The following is a 23,263-nucleotide window of genomic DNA, read 5'->3' on the forward strand; positions in this document are numbered from 1 at the left end:
TATATATACAATATTGTACTGTACTATTAAAACTGATATATTTAACTAAAATTATTTTAGCAAATAATTTATTATATCATATAAAGTTATATATATATATTATAATATAATGTCATAATAAATGTCATATTGTGTGCACACATATACTTAAAATAAAGTAAAATATAATAGAAATATATATATAAATATAAATAATTGTTTTTTATTTATCATATTTATTATAAATTTTTTTGTTTTTTTATTAAACATAATATTTGTATTTCAAATAATAATAATAATAATAAATTCACATTTAATGTCAAAACAAACAATAACTATAATTAATTATAATTAATTTTTAATTTTATCATTAATAAAAATCATCAGTTTTTAGCAATTAATTTATTTATTTTTAAAAATAATATAATAGTTTTTCAACAATTAAAATTAGATTTTTATTTTAAAATAATAATAATATAGAGTATTAATACAAAAAAAATTGTTTTATCGATTAAATATAGTTTATTTGTTAATATACTTTATATTACTTTTTTAATAGATATTTATCTATATATAATAATAATAATAAAAATCTCAAATATTGTCTGAAAAAAAACTATCAATTTTGCCGATGATATTAGTTTTCACTTTTGGTGGCAAATAAATAAAATAAAAAAAACTGGGATTTATATCATATATATATAAGTATATATATATATCTATTGTTTATTTTTTGTTTGTTTTTTATTACAGTACTATTATATATAGATTTATTTGTCGTAAATAAAAATTTTTTTACTTGACTTTAGTATCACTTTTTTTCTCTCTCTCTCTCTTTTTATTTTTATAAATAAATTGACAAAAAATATATATATATATAAATATCTCAAGTATTTGAAAAACAATTTATATAAATATATAGATAGATATATTGTTATACAGTGTTTGTGTGTATATATATACAGTAAATTATATACACATACAGTATATCTGATATCAATATATCTTTTTTTTAGAGTATTATTTATTTTCTATATATTTGTTTCAATGATATTTTTTGTGTGCAATTTTTTTAGCTGTATATATATATATATATATATATATAGAGAGAGAGAGAGAGAGAGAGAGAGAGACACTGGATATGAAATATTACCTACAAATACATTGATTTTATTTATTTTTTTCAAGTATTATAGTTGTTATATGTTTTTGTATGTGTAAGCCATAAATTGGTAGCTTTCCTATCACTAGTCATATGTCATCCCTGAGCTCTCACTGGGATAGAGAGAGATAGAGAGAAACTACAGTATAATATAAGATATAAAATAAGATTTTTATTAGTGATATCAATAAAGAGAGAGAGAGAGAGAGTGAGAGAGAAATAGCAAAAATTATGGTATTATATGATATATAGTATATCTCTACAAACAAACTGTATTTATATCACTAATGAACTGTATATCATATATATATAATTAAATTTAGTTAACATTTCTATAATATATTGTATATATTTATTATGATGTATTGTATATATCATAGACAATATACTGTATTTATTACACACACACACACACACACACATAAAAAAAGTATAACATTGAAAACAAATTGCAAACAAATATACTGTATATATATATATAAATAAGTTTAATCATAAAATGAAAACTATTTTTTATATAACACAACAACAAAAAACACATTTAAATACATGATATCATTATATTAATAAATGTCAATAATATATATATATATATATTTAAGTAAATAGTATTACTATTACTAACTATTACTACTAATATATTAATACTATAAACATATACTAATAAATAAAAATAATTAACAATAATTAACATATATTTTTTTATTTGTAAATTTTTATTTCACTGGAAATATAAAACCAACAAAAAATAAAATATTAAACCATAAAAAACCCATACAAACAAACAACCCATTCATTCAACAACAAAAAACATGAAATTTTTATAAACAAGAAAAAGTTATAATAATAATAATAATAATAATAATAAAAACAAATATATAACCAAAAAAAATTAACTTTAATTTTCTCTATGAGATTAAATCAACAAAAATTGAGAGCAAACCGGGTATTAATAATTGTATGGATATATAAAAAATTTATATATAATATAACTTATAATATTATACTACTATTAGTATATATATTATACTGTATTATATATGTGTAACCAATCCTTTTTTAATGGTTAACTGTTTTATATATATATACATATATGATATGCTATCTAAATATTATATGGATATAAATAATAATAATTAATGAAAATATCATATCATATAAAACAAACCGTACAAAAATGGGTATTATTATTATTAATAATAATATTATTTTTATTATTTTAGTTAAATAAAACTAACAAACAAACAAACAAAAAATCATTTAATTATAATAATGATATATTATTATAGATAATAACTAACAAACTCTAAATGATAAATAACTATTAATTTTCTACTATATATACATATATATATATATATATATAAATAATTTCCCAAATAAATTTAAATTATTTTATTTTATTTATTAGTTGTTTGTTATTATATTTTTAAAATTAATTTATAAACCCCTTATTTGGTGTTTTAATTTTATACCATTAAATAACAATCATTCAATTATATATATATATTTAATCTTATATTGTCTAAACAGGTACACCTTTAATATATAATAATAATAATAATAATAATGATTACTAATAATAGATTTATTATCGATAATTTAAATATTATATATATTCATAGTATGAAATAATATATATATATATAAATTGATTTTTAAATTTTTAAAAAATAATTCAATTCAATAGTTTATTTTGTTGATTGATATATACAGTATTTTTATTTGTTGTTAATACTAATTATAAATGATTTTTTTTCTATACTGTATTTATCAGATTGAAAAAAAAATTGTTTTTAACTATAGTTAATAAAAAATAAATAATAATAATTTTTTGTTGTTGTTGATGACAATTGTTATATATTTCAATAAAATATAATACAATAATAATAATAATAAACAAAAATCTTTTAAACAAATAAAAACTTATTAATACTAAGAGAGAGAGAGAGAGAGAGAGAGAGAGAGAGAGAGAGAGAGAGAGAGAGAGAGAGAGCACCGGGAGTTCATCCACCAGTTATTAATGTGAATGACATTTAACTAAAAGATTATTATTATTACTATTATTATTGTCACAATTACTACTACTACTACTACTACTGTATTATCTATATATTACAACTAAAGTTATATTTAAGTTATTATTTTTTTTTAAAAATAAAGATTAATATATTTATTAAAAAAATTAATTTTTATTATATTATGAAATGAATTCTCATTTTTCAAAATTATTATCACTTATCACAAGTGATTCAATGAATGTATGAATGAATGAATGAATGAACGAAAAATAAAATAAATTATCTGATTATATATATATAAAAAAAAACTTTGATTAATGTTTAGCTAACATTTTGTCGCTATATATGGTATTTATATATATATATACAGTATATTATTATTATATAAGTTATATTTATAGACTTTTATTAAGTATATAATACTGTAGAGAGTGAGAAAAAAATATAGTATATATCATATAAATATATATATTTTTTTGAAATATGAGATATGTCATTGTATGTGTATGTGTATGTGTATGTGTATGTGTATGTGTATGTGTATGTGTATGTGTATGTGTATGTGTATGTGTATGTGTATGTGTATGTGTATGTGTATGTGTATGTGTATGTGTATGTGTATGTGTATGTGTATGTGTATGTGTATGTGTATGTGTATGTGTATGTGTATGTGTGTGTGTATGTGTATGTGTATGTGTATGTGTATGTGTATGTGTGTGTGTATGTGTATGTGTATGTGTATGTGTATGTGTATGTGTATGTGTATATACTGAAAGGGCATTGAATTATTTAGTTAACTTTAACAGCAAATAATCACAAAAAATAATATTAATATATTGTCTCATAAAGTAAATAATTTTTTTTTTAAAAAATAATAATATAAATTATAATTATAAGTTTTAAAATATATTTTGTTTTTTAGATTAACGGTTTATGAATTAATTTTTTTTATTATTATTAAAGTTAAATATTTACAAACTAAATATATTTGAATAATAATAAATAATAAAATATTTTAATTATTATATCATCAATGATCATTTAGAAAAAAATTTAAATAAAAAATTAAATAAATAAATTACAGGAAGTAAATTATTATTATTAATTTTTTTTAAAAATATTATTTATTATTTTTTGATTTTATTTATCTATTTATAATTAGCATAGTTCCCAACCATTAATCAAAAAAAATCAAAAAAAAAACTAAAATAAAATTAAAAACATGGCTTACACTTAGTTAGCTATATATATATATATGATTGATAAACTTGATCATGGTTAATTATTTTATTTATTTTTTGGAAATAATAGCAAACAAACAAACAAAATAAAATTTTACATTAACTAAATTAATTATTATTATTATTATTATTGAATATTTCAATATCAGGTTGATGATGATGATGAAATATTATTTATATAAAGTATATATAGTATTTATTTTTATTTTTTAAATATTATATATATATATATATTAAAAACTAATTATTATTTATCACTGTTTGAGTCAATCATATATACATATATATATAGTATATAAATAATAAAAACAATAATAAAATTCAATTATCTATTTTTTTTTTGTTTTGTTTTATTGTTATAAACATTTAGATATTTATATATATATATATATAGTTAGTATATCTAACTATCTATTTATAAAATACTAGCAAACTTTCAATTTATATATCAACAACAAAAAATAATTTTTTAATTAAATAAAAAATATAAGATTATATTGTTTTTTTTATAAATAAACAATTGAAGTTTTATATTAATATAATAATAATAATACTATTTTTAAAACTATTTTATCTATCTTATTTAATATTTATTTCAAACAAAAAAATAATGTATTTATACAAAATATTATATTTTTTATATATATATAATATAAATACTGTATATATTGTATATAAAATATTAACACTTTATTATTTTGTTAATAAATTAAAATAATATATTGAATAATTATAAAACATTAGATATATACCAATTTATTTTTACTAATATATTTATATATATTTATATTTATATATATATATATATGTTTTGTATTATAATTTGATTAACATTTTATTATTATTAAAATTTGTTGTTTTATTATATACTGTATTTTTTTTATCAAACATAAATAATAGTATAATATTTATATATATTTAAATTGTTTTTTATGGGGAATATTTTATTTTATTCTCCTAGGTAATTTATATATATATATATATATATAGTTTTATTTCTATATATATTAGTAGTGATAAAAAAAATATTTATATTACCAATAAAAATATTTGTATAATTAATTTTTTTTATTTGTTTGTTTATTTATTTATTTATTTATTTATTTATTATAGTACATGCAATAAATATGATGATATCATTCATGAATAATTTTACCTGCTAATTTATAATTATTAATAAAAAAAAATAATAAATAGTAAATTAAATATATATATATTTATACAGTTTTCACAGATAATAAAAAAATAATTTACATTAAAATATTGATTTACAAATAAAATACTAAAATATTTTTAAATCCCCCCCCCCCCAAAAATATCAAGTAATAAAAAAATGCAAAATAAAAATATTTGAAACTATTTAATGTGATATTTATTAATAATTAATATTAAATTATTAAATATAAATTAAACTAAAAATATTAATAACTTTATATATATATATAATTTATATATACATTAAACAGGTATAAAATATAATTTGTTTATTTATATGATATAAATTACATGTTATTTATTATTATTATTATAATGGTATTAGAGATGAAAACCTAGGGTCTGAATAATTGGTTAGTTTTGGATAATAATAATAATAATAATAATAATAATAATAATAATAATAATAATAATAATAATAATAATAATAATAATAATAATAATAATAATAATAATAATAATAATAATAATAATAATAATAATAATAATAATAATAATAATAATAATATAATTAAACATTAAATCAAATTTTTTATTTTAGTATAAATTATCCGTAAAAATTTAATAATTAAATCTTTTAGTTATATAAATTGCTAGAATTAATAATAATAATAATAATAATAATTGTGCTAGTATCATTATTTTGTATTAATTACTAATTAAAAAATTATTTTTTTAAAATTTTTGGATTGGATCGGGTAATTGAATTTTTTAAAAAAAATAATTTCTAGTTTAGTTTATTATAAATTAATAAAAATAAAATATGAAAATTATTTCTTATGAATTATATATTTATTTTATACTACAGTATAAGTTAAAATGTGTAATAAAAAAATGTTTTTAAAAACAAATCAAAAACAAACAAAAAATGTCATATAATTTGTTTTATATATACATTAAACAGATAGTGAATCGCATTTTGTACAGTAATATACAAAAATAAGTTTAGATATCAAAAAAAAAATATTTATATAAATTATAATTTGTTTTAGTAAGTAAGTGAGTGAGTGAGTGAGTGAGTGAGTGAGTGAGTGAGTGAGTGAGTGAGTGAGTGAGTAAGTGAGTGAGTGAGTGATTTCAATTTTAATATATATTTATATATAAAATAAACTATTTTTCTAAATATTATATAAAATAAACTATTTTTCTAAATATTATATAAATACATAATTTTTGTTTTGTTTATATATACTGTATATATAATACACTATATATATATATATATATATATATATATATATATATATATATATATATATATATATATATATATGCAAAATAATTAATTATAAATACTATATAAGGATTTTTTTTAAACACTGATTTTATTAATTAAACTAAAAAATAAAATTTTAATAATAATAATAATAAAAGTTGTGATGAATGACTGATCCAAATACTCCCAAATACATGAACTCAACACAAAAAAAATTAGTTTTTTAAAAAAAATTAGTTTTGTATACAAATAAACATAAATTTATTTTTAGTTATAAATAAGTTTTTCATTATTATTATTTATAATTATTATACAGTATATATATATAGAAAAGAGGCATCAATTGATTAATATATATATATATATATATTTGTTTAAATTTATTAAAATTAATTTTTTTAAATATTGATAATTATTTTAATATATATACTGTATATACAGTACTAATCTAATAAAGTTTTTAATTATTATTTTTTAAAAACTATATTGTAATATATAGTACAATAATTATTTATTATTATTTTAAAAAAATAAAATTGTTGCTGATTAGGTTAAAAATTTATGGCAAATAATTATTTATTTATTTTTTTTTTGAATAAATAAAATAAAAATATTTCATAATAATTTTCAACACTAACTAAACAATAACAACAAAAATATATTATATATATTTAATTTATTTATTTGTATGTTTGACATAAATTATAGACACTATATACAGTATATATACAAAAATAATTTACATAAAATTTTAATAATAAACTACATATAATAGTTTTTTTTTTTTAAATACCATTTATGTAATATATATTTATAATTATATTGAATACATATAATACTATTGAATTACAGTTTGAATAACAACAACAAAATATATAATTGAAAAAAATATTATATAATTATTATTAATATTACTGTAGTTGTGTTGTATATATCCATTTGTATACAAATATTGTATAATTTAACTAAAAATATAGTAAATTAAAAAAAATTATTTCAATTTTGAATAATAATAATAATAATATAAATTTTATGTATATATATAATTATAATTACAAAATCTCCTTATTAGTTAAATAAACGAAAAAAATTTAATTAAATAAATTCATAGTATAAAAAAATTTTTAATACATAAAAATACATTAATTTTCTAGTTTATCATCAAAATTACTAATTGTATTTAATTTGTGTGTTTTTTTTAGTTATAAAATAATATTATAAACTGATAAACAAATTTTTGGATAATAAACTCTGTAATAATTAATTAATTAATTGAATAATTATTAATATTTCTAAATAAAATAATAATTTTTAAAAAAATATTTATAATTGACTTTTTCCTTAAAATCATTAAATTAACTGAAAATGATATCATTTTATATTTCAATTAAATAAAACAAAATAATAACAATTTTATTAACAAAAAAATATATATATTTAAAATAAATAAACGTCAGTTTAGCTACCGGTGCCGATGATCGACCGGAGCTAATGTAACAGTCAATTAAATAAAATGAAATAAAACTAATATATTTGAAAATATTTTCCTTTAATTAACTAAAAAATATAAAATAAAAATTCATTGATTTTGAGTTTATATAAACAGTTAATAATAATAAAAAAATAAAATAAAAATAATATCAATTGAGTTTGAAAATCAAATTCAATTTTTTTTGTAAGTTTTTGTTTAGTTATAAATATATATATATTTTTCTATATAAAAATATTAATAAAAACGGGTTAATATTTTTTTTAAAAAAATTATTTTATAAATATAAACAACTATTAATTGATTTTATCAATACATATATCTTAATATTAATTTTGTATTTTTTTTTATTTTAAAAATAATAAATACTAATACATATTTAACATTTATACATATTAAATCATATAAAATTTAAATAATATTTTATTAATATTTACTTAATTTATTAAATATTATTTTGTTATTTGAAACAATAATATTCTTGTTATATAATACTATTAATATATTTTAATTTTATTTTATAATAGTATATATAATTTAATAATTGAAATAATTTATTTTCAAATTTTATCAAATATGAAATCTAAAAAATATTTATTTTTAAATATTATATTTTTTTTAAATTAAAACAAAATACTAATAGCAATAATAATAATAATAAATATTAATAGAAATTATCTCACAAACAGTAGTTATATATATATATATATATATATATATATATATTTATATATCAATTTGTTTTAAAGATCCATGTATTAAATATTATTATTTTTTTTAATTATCTTATAAAATATATTATTTAATTTTGGTTAATTTAATATAGCATTCATGATTTAATAGCATAATTATAAACAGTAAATATAACACATTTTTTTAATAGTAAATATACAGTAATTAAAAACATTAGACTAATTAATGTTTTATTAAATTAACTTTTTTTTTCTCACTAATCTAATAACTATTTTAAATAATAATAATTAAATCTATTTTCTACACATAATCATCATTACTTAATATCATCACTTAATTAGACAATTAACTGGTATATTAAATATATATATATATAGTGTGTGTGTGTGTGTGTGTGTGGGTTAGCCATTAAAATATATATAAAAAAAATAAATATCAATTTTAATCGGTATTTAAATTATTTAAACTATTTCTACTACTACTACTACTACTACTACTACTACTACTACTACTACTACTACTACTACTACTACTACTACTACTACTACTACTACTACTACTACTACTACTACTACTACTACTACTACTACTACTACTACTACTACTACAAATAATAATAATAATAATCAGTCACTATTAAAAAAATGTTTATATACTACTGTACTGTATATATAATATATATATACCGGTACCGGTATATAAAAAATATATATTACATATATATATATATATATATATATATATATATATATATATATATACAGTATGTTATAATCGTATGACCACCCATGTATTACATACAACTAAAATAAAACTACCCGTCCACCTAATAGGAATAATAATAATAATCTATTATTGCATAGTAAAAAAAATAAAATCTAATATATATATATATATATATATATATATATATATATATATATATTGATATATAGTTGATAAACTGGTTAAATTACTTAATAATAATAATAATACCAGGGTTCAATTAAAATTTTTAGTTTATTTTTAGTTTTTAGTTTAATATAGATTGATTCATTGAAACGATTAGAGACATATATATAGTATATATATTTTTTGGGGAAAAAACAATTTTTTTGTCTACTAATATATTTATTTTTTTTAGACCATTTATGGCAATCATCATCAAAAAAAATAAATTTTTTTTAATAGATAATCTCCATGTGCTCAATATATATATATTTGATGGGATAAAATAGCATGGAATTCAATCAATTAGTCCCGGAGCTATGTAGGGACTCCCCCTTATATATATAATTAATATAGTCTATATTTAATATAACATTTAATATACTTATCATATATAAGTTATATACTAGTATTTACATTATAACTATTAGATTTGTAAATATATATATTTTCAATATATTAAAATAAAGTATATTAAAAAAAATTTTTAGCTATAATCTAATAATAATAATAACTACATGTTTGCCATCTATACGTATATATATATATATATATTCATAAAATTACAAAAATATAAAATATCTTAATTTATATTATAATTATAGCTAGTTTTTAAAAAATTAATTACAATATAATATATTTTTACAAACAATTTAATATCTTATCTTTTAAAATAAATAATTAAAAATTTATTATATTTATTAAAACTAATTAAAGTAATGAAATGCAAATATTATTATTATTTTTAAAAAAAAATCTTTTATTTGATGAAATAAAAAAAAAAATAAATATAAAAAATACAATAAATATTATAAATAGCAGAAAAAAAGTAATTCAATAATTAAGTTCTCATTAAAAAAAATAAATACAATATAATAGTAAACTATTATTTACTTATAATGATATGTCGGACACTTTCGGTCATAACTGGGGGATGAATAGTCGCCCGAACACTCTGACGGTACCCGATAGTCGGCCGGCGAATGTAGGCCATGAGTATATAGTGGACGCGCCGGTGGGTAGGCTACCGGACCCGACGGGACTTCGTAATATGTGGGCAATGCTGGCAACGGTGTATAGTCAACCTTGGGTGGTGCATAGGTGGGGGTGGTCGGAGGTGCGTATGTGACAGTCGGAGGCATGTATTTGGTGGTCGGAGGTGCGTATGTGACAGTCGGAGGCGTGTATTTGGTGGTCGGAGGTGCGTATGTGACAGTCGGAGGCGTGTATTTGGTGGTCGGAGGTGCATATGTGACAGTCGGAGGCGTGTATTTGGTGGTCGGAGCCGCGTATGTGACAGCTGGAGGTGCATAGGTTACGGTCGGAGGCGTGTATTTGGTTGTCGGAGCCGCGTATGTGACAGCTGGAGGTGCATAGGTTACGGTCGGAGGCGTGTATTTGGTTGTCGGAGCCGCGTATGTGACAGCTGGAGGTGCATAGGTTACGGCCGGAGGCGTGTATTTGGTGGTCGGAGCCGCGTATGTGACAGCTGGTGGTGCATAGGTTACAGTCGGAGGCGTGTATTTGGTGGTCGGAGCCGCGTATGTGACAGCTGGTGGTGCATAGGTTACAGTCGGAGGCGTGTATTTGGTAGTCGGAGCCGCGTATGTGACGGCTGGTGGTGTGTATTTGGTGGTCGGAGGCGCATATGTGGTAACCGGAGGCGTATATTTCACGACTGGCGGTGTATATTTGGTGGTCGGCGGCGCGTATGTGACGGCTGGAGGTGAGTATGTGACAGTAGGAGCGGTGTATTTGGTGGCCACGGGTGCGTATTTAGAGACGGGAGTTGCGTAATCGGTGACAGGAGGTACGTATTTAGAGGCCACGGGTGCGTATTTGGTGGCAGGAGCGGCGTAATCGGTGACCGGGGCTACGATTTTGGAAGCCGGAAGTGCGTAATCAGTGGCCACGGGTGCGTATTTGGTGGCAGGAGCTGCGTAATCGGTGACCGGAGCTACGTATTTGGAAGCCGGAGGTGTGTATTTTGAGGCCACGGGTGCATATTTGGTGGCCGGAGCGGCATAATCGCTGACCGGCGGTACGTATTTAGAGACCGGAGATGCATAATCGGTGACAGGTGGTGTGTATTTTGAGGAGACGGGTGCGTATTTGGAGCCAGTAGCTGCGTAATCGCTGACCGGAGGTACGTATTTGGAGGCCGGAGCTGCGTAATCGGTGGCCACGGGTGCGTATTTGGTGCCGGGAGTTGCGTAATCGCTGACCGGTGGTACGTATTTGGAGACGACGGGTGCGTTGTAAGTGTTAGTAGACGGAGGTGCGTAATAATCGGTGGTCACGGGCGGCGGCGCGTATGTTGTTGTTGTGGTCGGCGGCGGATGTATTGGCGGGTGCGGTAACGGTAACGGCTTACGGATGCGATGTACTAAAACATGACGGTGTGTGGGCACAAATCGGACAATTTTCGTACGAAAAGCTATATGAGCCGAAGCTAACGGTGCTACTGTTAGCCATAGCGACACTACCATCAGCACCACTACCATCGATGACAATGATATTGTTGTTGTCGATGTCATTGTCGATACAAAATAATAATTAAAAAACTATTTTTAAATATCAATTATATATATATATATATTGTATGTATATATATATGTGGTATATATATATATATATATATATGGATCAAATCAATGGTCAACAAAAAAACTTATATATATAGAGATAGATTGAGAACTTGTATATAAAAGTTTTCATTTATATACCCATCAAAAATAATAATAATAATTAACTACCTGTCCAATGTCCAGTAGACTACCAGTGCTTTTTGATAGGAATTTTTGAGGAGGGGATTAACAGCAAAATTAAATTTTAAAAAAAGAGATTAAACTAATCATTTAATTATAATAAAAACAAGTCATTAAACTTTCTCTATCTATATATTATTATTATTATTATTAATTGCACTAATAAGCACTGGTAGGTAATAATAATAACAACAATCAGGTGCTGGTTAGAGGTTTAAGGTATTATTATTATTAAAATATTTGAATTTTATTTGCAGGGGTAGGGGATGGATATCATCATATGATATGAGATATATATATATATATTGATAAACCTATTGATCTAATCTCTTAATAATAATTTTTTTTTGTGAATATTTTATTTATAAAAATAATTTTTGTAGATAAAAGTTCAATGTTTTTCATTATTATTATATACTGTTTTTAATCTGTTTTTAATCCATCAAATATAAAACTAAACAAAAAAATGTTAGCACTGGTAGCTTTTCAATAACTGGCCTTCAAATAATCACATACCAGTGACAAACATACTGTACCTAAATAGCCAGTTATTTATTTTTATTAAAAACAAAAAAATTATTAATAATAATAATTATATTTACTGTATTTAAAATTATATTTTTAAAATTTAAATATATATATATATAATAATAATTGTATATATTTTATTCATACAATTATATTAATTAATAATATACAACAATAATTTTTAAAAAATTATATAATATTATATTTATAAAAAATAATTATCTATATTTTTTATTGTATTAATATTTATTTTTTATTGATTTATAATGATAGAAATAATTAATATTTTTTATAATAAAGCTAACATAATATAACAAATTAATATAATAAATATAAACATTTTAAATATCTAACAAAATATGCTAGTTTAAAATAATAATTTAATTATTTTTTAATAAAATTAAACTATTGTTGTCTTATTTTTTTTATTTCTCTATTTGTTTAACAATATATTAGAAGTTTTATATCAGAAATTAATTTTTAATTTATTAATATTATTATTATTTTTGAATTTTTTTATTATACTAAAAAAATATGTTAATATTGTATTACAATATTATTAATATTTTTTTGTTGGTTATATTAATAGCATTTTTTTTGTTTAATAGATATAATTTACAACAACAACAATTAATTAAACAAAAATTAAAACAACTAAAAATTTTATGCTAAACTAAAACTAATATATATTTTTAAATAATAGTAATAATGTTTAAATTATTAATTGATAAAAAAATTGTTAATAATATAAAAAAAAATTATTTTAACATTTTTCTAATTGTTAAAAAACTACTAGTTATTTAATATAAATACATTTTTTTAATTTAAAAGATATATAAATTTTATATAAAACATAAATTAATGTAATTTTAAATAATATTTATTGTTTATATATAGAGTATATTGTCTATAGATATATATTATCTTAATATTTTTATTTATTTATTTATTTTAAATATTAGATAAACAAAAAAAAAAATAGATTTTTAAAATAATTTTTACAAAAAATCTAATATTACAATTTATAAGCAATTATAATGTAAATAATATAATTTTTAAAATTATTAATTTTATGCATATATACTGTATATACAATATATTATAATTTAATAACATATAATAACAAATTGAATTGTAGTTTATTTGATTTAAAAAAAACATGTAAATTATAAAACATTATTATTAATAATAAATTATAATACATATTATGTACAGTATATATATATATATATAATTAGACACATTAGAAAATAAATAAAAAATAAAAGTAGTATTTAATTAATATATATATATATTTACATAATATACAACTTTATTATATAAAAATCATATTAGTTTATATATCTATATATATTTGTTATTTTTTTTGTTAAGATTAGTAGCAATCAAAAAATTATTTAAATAGTAATTTATATTAATATAAAAAATAGTGTATATATATAAACTAAATAATAATAATAATATACATTACAAACAAACAAACACATAGATTGATAATAATAATTATCAAATAAATAGTAGTTAAATATCTAACATTAAAAATGTATAATAATATACCTATAGTTATTATAATATATTTATAAATATAATGATTTAAGTTAATGTAACATATTATTAACACATTAGTATTATTATATCAATAATTTTTTTTAGTATTTAATTGATTAATTTAAAATAATTAATAAGAAACAAAAAAAAAACTTGTATTAAACATCATATATTGTTTATTTTATTTTATAAATACAATATTTTTATATACAGGTAAATAATTTTAATTTTATTATATATGTTATTCAATCTAATTAAATAATTTTTTTGTTATTATATTTTAATTATTGCATTTAAATTTATAAATATATATATACAGTATATAAATATATGATAATTTAATTAATTAATTAATAATAAATGAATTTAAAAAAATATTTACAACATATCTTTTTTTAAATATGAAAAATATCTATAAATATGAAAAATAAATGAAATAAAAGCCTAATTTCAGCCATCGATAGACCAGCTCAGGTATCCTAAGTGTAAACAATGTTAGGCCATCATTGGCATCGGTATCGGCGTCACCACTGATCCAACCAACATCATCACTGGCTGCTGATGGATGTATAGTCGACTTATAGCGATGACCACTGTTGACGACATCGATGACAGTAGTAGTAGTAGTGGTGGGGACCGGAACTCGTCGGCTATGGTGTGCCCTATCAATTGGTGGCCACTTTTTAGCCAAATCCGAACCGCCGTCCTCCTTATTAGTCTTATGTAGTCTCCTATTAGTTTGATGGTCGTCCACCACAACAACAACCGGCGGCAGTTCATTGTCGACTACCGGTTCGACAACCATACCTTCATCTTCATCATCGTTGTCCTCCTTCCTGTTGTCCACATAATCGTCGTCGTCGTCATCCACATCGACCACCTCTTCAGATATAATGGTAGGCTTTCTTTTTTTCAATGGACGATACTTATGACGGCGCCTATAGTTATTATTATTATTGTTATTGGCAGCCAACTCATTGGTAGGTCCTATGGTTGTTGTTGCTGCTGTAGGAGTAGTTGTAGTAGTGGGGGTAGTCATTGTTGGAACGGTAGTTGTGATGGTGGCTGTAGCGGTGGTGGTAGACTTGACCAACATCGGGTTAATCTTGTCCTTGTACATGGCCAGACATTCGGGTACGTTGTGTATGTCGTCGCACAGTTTGCTATCGTGATTCCAGACGGTCAGTCCCGGACAAAAGTTTCGCCTCCAGAACCCCCGATGGCAGTCGATGTAGAATTTGCAGTCGCGTTTGATGTACTGACCCGATCGGCAATGGATCAACAATGGCATCGGTGTTGTTGTAGTTGTCTTATTGGCCATCAATGATGATGATGATGTCGTACTGTTGTTTGACCATTGGATGACTGGTTTGCCGGACACCGACATTGCCGTCACTGCCAATATGAGGACAGTTGTCGTCATCGTCATTATCATTGATAACATGATTTCTCTGTTAATCTATCTGTTTGTTTGTTTTGTTAAAACTTTAAAAGTTATCAACGGGTAAGCACTGGTATGTCAACCTATATTAACAGTAGTAGTAGTGGTAGTAGTGGTAGTAGTAGTGGTCACTAATTTAATATCCAAACATTTTTTTTGTTGGGTAAACACCAATAATACAAAACAATATAGTTTTTCAATAAAGTTATCAATCAATTGGTTAGGTCTGGATAGATATACAGTACTGAACTGATGATCAGGTATGTCAAAGCAAATGATAGGTAAAACCAATAATAATAATAATAATAATAATAATTCATTGATGACTGTCTGTCTGTCTATGTGTATGAATGAGAGAGAGAGAGAGAGACGGTATGTATAAATTGTTTGGTAAATATAATATAATAATAAATATATATAGATATATATTTAAGCCATTCATGCAATTTATAATAACTTTTAAATATTTATACAAATATTAAAATACTGTATATATCTATATATATGTATATTTGAAAAAGTGGTGCCAAACTTGTGATAGAGAGAGAGAGAGAGAGAGAGAGAGAGAGAGAGAGAGACTAATAAGGATTTAGGATGGGATGGGATAGACAACAAATCCCTGTTGACCTTATGTATGATATATGTGCGCCAATAGTATATCATACACACACACGTACGGGTACTACATATATACCTGTCCGGACATGGACAGGTAGACATACACAGGTAGTAGTAGTAGTAGTAGACATACATTGTACACACTGTACTATAAAGTGTTACTATTGGGGTTTTTAAGGCTATTAATATAGGGATTAATATATTTATAAGATTTCTATACCCATTAGACTGGTATTGTAAGTAAAGTATGATTTTAAGGTATAATAGTTTTTAAAATAAAATATTTTTTTTGTTAAAAAAAAGTCATTTAACACACACACACACATACACACACACACACACACACACACACACATACATACATACATACATACATACATACATACATACATACATTGTTTATATAGCTAATTGACATACAATAGTATTGCCTATATTGGTAAGCAATGCATACCAAAAATATTTTCTCCTAATATATATATATATATATAGATGAAAATCCTATCAAAAATATGCTTATATATATATATACTATAGTTTAACCCCCCCCCCTGTATACCAGTCAATAGTTAAATGCCTATTATCATCATTGATTTGCCCCCATTTTTTGAAAATTAATTGTCAAAACTCTCTCTCTCTCTCTCTCTCTCTCTCTCTCTCTCTCTCTCTCTCTCTCTCTCTCTCTCTCTCTCTCTCTCTGTTTCCTTATATATTAATTGATCCGCTTTTGATAAGTAGGCGCCAGCTTTGGTGGGCATTATTTTTTCAAAAAGGCATTCAACAACAATAATAATAATAATAAAAGGGTTGACCGGTTTGGTTATATACAGAAGATGCCGGTGCTCTGTATTATTAAGATAGATAGATAGACATACCAATAGTAATACAAAAAAAAAATTCCTACCATTCCGTTTTAAAACTATGTGTACCCCTCCCCCTCCCAACCACTTACGCCTAATTAATTTGTTGTTATTGTTTTTGATGATATAAATCATCAAAATTTTCTGAAAAACAACTATTGACTGTTAAATACACTAATAATAATAATAATAATAATAATACAATTTTCAACTAAACATACAAAAAAATTTCAAATTTTTCTATCATATTATTGCACATCAATTCCCAACAATTTCAATAATATCAATAATATTAAAAGTATCTGTATATTGATATATATATATATAGTCTATAACTATATATAAATAAATAGATATCAATTATTTTCTGGTAAATCTATGATAATAAATAATTAGCATCCAGGTGCAAATTATTTTTAAATAAATACAATAAAATTTAATTTGAAAATTGCTAATAATTTATATACAGTTTATATATATATTAACAATTAGTTAGTTCAATGGCCCGAAAAACTTGTAAAAATTAAATATTCAATAATAGTAATTATTGGTATGTTAATTAATTAATTAATATTAACTATGTAGATGTTTTTATTTGTTTTTGAAAAGTAAGCTATATAAATTATATTGAAATATTATTTTTAAATTGGTAAATAGTTGGCAAACTATTTATTACCTAGTTGCTAAGATAAAATTTTTTTAATAGTTAATTAATAATTACCATTTTATTTATTATAGTCAAAAAAAATAATTTATCACAAATTATCAGCATTTTGTATGATATTATTAAATATTACTGTATTAGGAAATTATTATTATTATTATTATTATTATTTGTATAATTGATTTTCACAATTAAAAAATTATATTAATAATATGATATATATAACAAATATTTTATGTATTTATCAAATTTTAGTTGTAATAAATTTTGAAATACTTTATGGAAAATTATAAAATATTTACTAATAATAATAATAATAATTTATAGTATATTATAAATTAATAATTTATTATTATTATTATTGAATATTATAAATATAATTATTAATTAATTCTAACAGATGTTATAGTCAATGTTGTTATTTAATTTATTCAAATATATGTCAAATATATATATATATATATATTGTATTTATAAGTATAAAGGTTTCAATAGCTGTAATATTGATTATACTGTAAACTAATTTTGTAATTATAAAATTTTTATAATTAATAATAAATAATAATTTTAATTTAATTTTTTTTCAAACTAATAATTTACTGTTAAAATATGGATACATATATTATTATAAACACTGTATATTATACAGTATATATATACTTATACATTGCAAATGTGGTTAAATATATTTTTTTGATTAACTAATTGCAAAATATTATTGTTTGAAACTAATTATAATAATAATAATTATTATTATTTTAAATAGACCTAAAAATGTTATTTAATTTTTTTTTAAATTATAAAGTAACTAACACTTACCTGGCTAATCAAATAGGTTTAAAACAAATTTGTTTCATAATATATTTTTTTTATAAATGATAAATAACTTAAATTTAAATATTAAAAAATATATATATAGATAAAACAAAATAATTGATAATTTTATTTTGTTATTATATTTTATTTGTTTGCTAATAATTATTGCTATTTGAAAATCACATTATCAAATAAATTTATATTATAATTTAAATATATAAGTTTAATTAAATTTTTAACAATAAATTACAATATATTATTAGTACTGTATTAATGTGAAAAAAAAATAATTAAAACAAATTTATTTAATTATTTATTTTTATTGAAAATAAATAATAATAATAATAATAATAAGAATCAGGATAAATTATAACCATAATTATAAATGTATTTCTAACTATAGAAAAAAACATTTTTTTTTGTTTATAATATACATAATATTTAATATATTAATATTATTTTCAATGGAAAAAAATTTCAAAATTAAATAAAATTAAATCTATTATTTAATTTGATTATTACAATATATAATGAGAGAGAGAGAGAGAGAGAGAGGCACTTATTTATATAATTACGGTAAATATTAATATATATATATATACCGTATATACTGTATATATTTGAATATATTTACCGGTAAATAATGTAATAATTTTTATTACCATTAATTATATACTACTGTCTACTACTGTATATAAATTTATTGTAAAAAATAAATTTATATTTTTTTAATTAATCAATCAATTAAATCAATTAATTATTTGAATTTATATATAAATATATAGAAATTCATGAATGTTTTGTCGATTTTCGTTTGCGAAGACCAAAGAAGTGGTGTCTCTTTTTATGATCAGACGATGTCATCGTCGACGACGACAACGACGACGACATATTGACGACACCTTTAGCTAACAAATCGCTTACAGAACTGGAATCAGTTGTAGAAATGGTATCCAATTCTTCATCGTAACTGATATTATTATGTTTTGTTTTGCCATTAATTTTATTAATATAACTATTATTCGGATTATTGTCCACTTCTTCTCCATCTTCTTCCTCCTCCTCCTCGGGATTTATTGTCGACGATGTTATCGTCCTTCTCCTAGTTATCACTTCTTTGATATCAAAGTCGTCGTCATCTTCTTGTTGTTCATCGACGAGTTGTTTCAATTGATTACAAGACTCTGAGTGACAGATTGTCGGACGACTACTACTACTACTACCACTACTAGTGCTACTATTACTCGTCGTCGGTGTCTTCATTGACAACCCATTATTATTAGTATTATTATTATTATGAAAACAATTGGTATTATTTTCATATAATGTCGACGACAACGACGACGCGTCTTCACTATAGCTCTTAACCATTAGTCTCATAGATCTTATTGAACGAAAAAAATAAAATATAATAATAACCGATAATTAAGACAATATTGATGTCCAAACCTTTTATTATCACTGATTTTTAATGACTGGATCACGTCATCTGAATCATCTCCGCCTCTTCCGCTAATATCATCTGTTGTTGGCGTCGTCTTTGATCTCATCGATGTCGACACCGACCGGGAAATGGCATAACTGGTATCGGCGGCGGCTGCGGAGGCGGTGGCCGCTGGAATAGACAGCAACGAATCGGTATCGACAATAGTTGTCTCACTGGATGTCCGTCCCAACGGTGTCGTTGCTGTTGTTGTCGACGACGACAGTGTGGCCACCGATCCGGTCGGACTGCTAACCGGCGATCCGTACAGTGTATGCTCGAGAAATGCTTGGCCGGCGTTGTTGACAATGGAAAAGCCGCACAACCTTTCAATCTGATGCCATCGTTTCAGCCGTTCCTTCAGCTCTTTGGTTACCTCCTTGAGCGCAGTCTTGGCCTCCAGTATCCGATTGTCGATTTCATCGATAGAGTTACCATGGGCTACACGAAACGCACCCAACAGGGTTGACCGTTTTTTGCGCAATTTTTCGCACTAGAAATATAAACAAATATATCAATATATTATCAAAAAATTAAATATACCGGTAAATCTATAATAAAAATGATATTAATTTGGAGCTAATCTCTAGAGAGAGAGAGAGAGAGAGAGAGAGAGAGAGAGAGAGAGAGAGAGAGAGAGAGAGAGAGAGAGAGAGAGAAAGAGAGAGACTACAGTATAATATGATAATAAAATAAGATTTTTATTAGTGATATCAATAAAGAGTGAGAGAGAGAGAGAGAGAGAGAGAGAGAGAGAGAGAGAGACTAAATATAATATACCGGTAATAATAATAATAAAAAAATAAATATATAAAATTTATTATTAAGTTATTATTAATATATATTAATAATAAAATAATTGTATATAATATATATACCGGTAAATAGGTATATAAATTATATTTTATATCTATTCAAAAATAAATATAATAAATAAAAAAAATCTAATCAAATAAGTCATATATATGTTATATTATCACACAATTGAATAATAATAATAATAATAGGATTACCGGTAATCAACTAACTAACTATATTTGGATGACAACTACCGGTAACTAAACGTTTTAGCCTACTATACAGCCTGTCTGTATGTACTGTATATACCGGTACCGGTATGTATGATGACTTACCCCTTCTTTGGCGGCAAACAATTGCAATTCAGCGGACAATCGTTTGCTATTAAACGATCGGATCTCTAGTTCGTGTGTCAACTGTAGCCATAGCTGTAGGCCAGCCGGCGGTCCCGTCGATGATGAGGATGATGTCCACTTGCCGGCCGCCGACGATGACGACATACTAAGCAAACGGCGAAGTTCTTCGCGACATCGGCTAAGTTCGTCCTCCAGTTCGGCAATACGACAAACGTCGGACAGTTGGTTATACGATGCCGACCTTTCCATTTGGGATTCATTCTCCCGGAGCCGCTTTTCCAGACTAATCTTCTCATTGAATACCAGCTGCTGTTCCTGGCGGGTCCGGTCCAACTCTTTTTGCATACCCGACAACTGTTCTTCGGCTCGCTGAAGGGAATCCATGTCGGCCATCATTTTCTTCAGATTTTGCTGCGACCACTTATACTGGGCTAAGGCCATCCAGACACCGCCGACGGCTATCATCAACGACAGTACAACCAGTATGTCTTTGACTAGCGAATGATGTCTGGGTGAACCAAACAGTACGACATCCATGGCCTTGAGGGCCAACTTTTGCTTATGTATGGGATTAGTTATGCCCAATATGGTTATGTACTGTGTGTTGGCCGCTAGTCTAGTAGATATCGGTTAAATAAATTCAGTTAATTTGATTGATTTGATTGATCCCTATCCCCTACTACTACTACTACCACTACTACTACTACCACTACTACTACTACCACTACTACTATTACCACTACCACTACTATTACCACTACCACTACTACCACCACCACTACTACTACCACTACTACTACTACTACCACTACTACTACTACTACCACTACCACTACTACCACTACTAACCTGGGAAGTGCTAGTCCATCGACAGCGCTACTATAAAACTGTGTGGCATACTGGGGCAGTTCGACCACATCGCACAACCAGTCGACTGTCTGATCCACTGTCCAGTTCCTAACATCCGACAGTCGCCACGCTTTCCACAGTTCATCGACGGTAATATGTTTATCGTTGCCGTGAAATGCTTTTTGCCGTTCGTTAACATCCTGATAGTTGAGCTCATCTCTCAGAAACTATATGATCATATCGATGGTAAATGATATAAAAGACACAATTAATTTAATCGGTAATAAACAGGAGGTCAACCCCATCATCATAACCTACATCATCGCTTTCGGTAATATCTACATAACCGCTATGATCGTCATCTAGTTTATGATGAAGCCATTGGATGGCATCAAATCCTAGACGATCGGCACAATAGTCCAGATCATCGCAGTTCCACTGTCGAGGATCATCGGCTCCAGCGGTGGTTGCGGTGGTCATCACTGGAGGATATATATTACTGTATTATTATTATATTTATAACTAAAATATTTTTATTTATTTATTTTTTTTTAAATACCTGATGACATATCACCACCACTACTGGTGGTT

General features: G+C 23.4%; 3 protein-coding genes across 3 annotated transcripts; all 3 read right to left on the reverse strand.

Annotated features, from left to right (window-relative positions):
* Window positions 1-10,791: 10,791 nt before the first annotated feature.
* LOC128961175 (uncharacterized) lies at window positions 10,792-12,505 on the reverse strand. The gene has a single exon (XM_054307384.1). The coding sequence runs from the start codon at window positions 12,478-12,480 to the stop codon at window positions 10,834-10,836; it is 1,647 nt and encodes a 548-aa protein (XP_054163359.1). The 5' UTR covers window positions 12,481-12,505; the 3' UTR covers window positions 10,792-10,833.
* A 629-nt stretch (window positions 12,506-13,134) lies between these two features.
* On the reverse strand, window positions 13,135-16,357 carry LOC128962232 (uncharacterized protein DDB_G0292642-like). Its single transcript, XM_054308596.1, has 2 exons — window positions 15,232-16,357; window positions 13,135-13,139 (listed from the first exon to the last, which is right to left on the reverse strand). The coding sequence occupies exons 1-2, from the start codon at window positions 16,229-16,231 to the stop codon at window positions 13,135-13,137; spliced, it is 1,005 nt and encodes a 334-aa protein (XP_054164571.1). The 5' UTR covers window positions 16,232-16,357.
* Window positions 16,358-19,975: 3,618 nt separating this feature from the next.
* On the reverse strand, window positions 19,976-23,263 carry LOC128962242 (stromal interaction molecule homolog). Its single transcript, XM_054308608.1, has 6 exons — window positions 23,232-23,263; window positions 22,991-23,154; window positions 22,673-22,899; window positions 21,803-22,439; window positions 20,636-21,162; window positions 19,976-20,570 (listed from the first exon to the last, which is right to left on the reverse strand). Exons 1-6 carry the CDS (start codon window positions 23,239-23,241, stop codon window positions 19,976-19,978), a joined length of 2,160 nt encoding a protein of 719 aa, XP_054164583.1. The 5' UTR covers window positions 23,242-23,263.

The sequence above is a fragment of the Oppia nitens genome, unplaced genomic scaffold, assembly GCF_028296485.1.
Source record: "Oppia nitens isolate AA-2021 unplaced genomic scaffold, nextdenovo-longstitch-racon4-pilon3 scaffold14_pilon_pilon_pilon, whole genome shotgun sequence".
Lineage (NCBI taxonomy): Eukaryota > Metazoa > Arthropoda > Arachnida > Sarcoptiformes > Oppiidae > Oppia > Oppia nitens.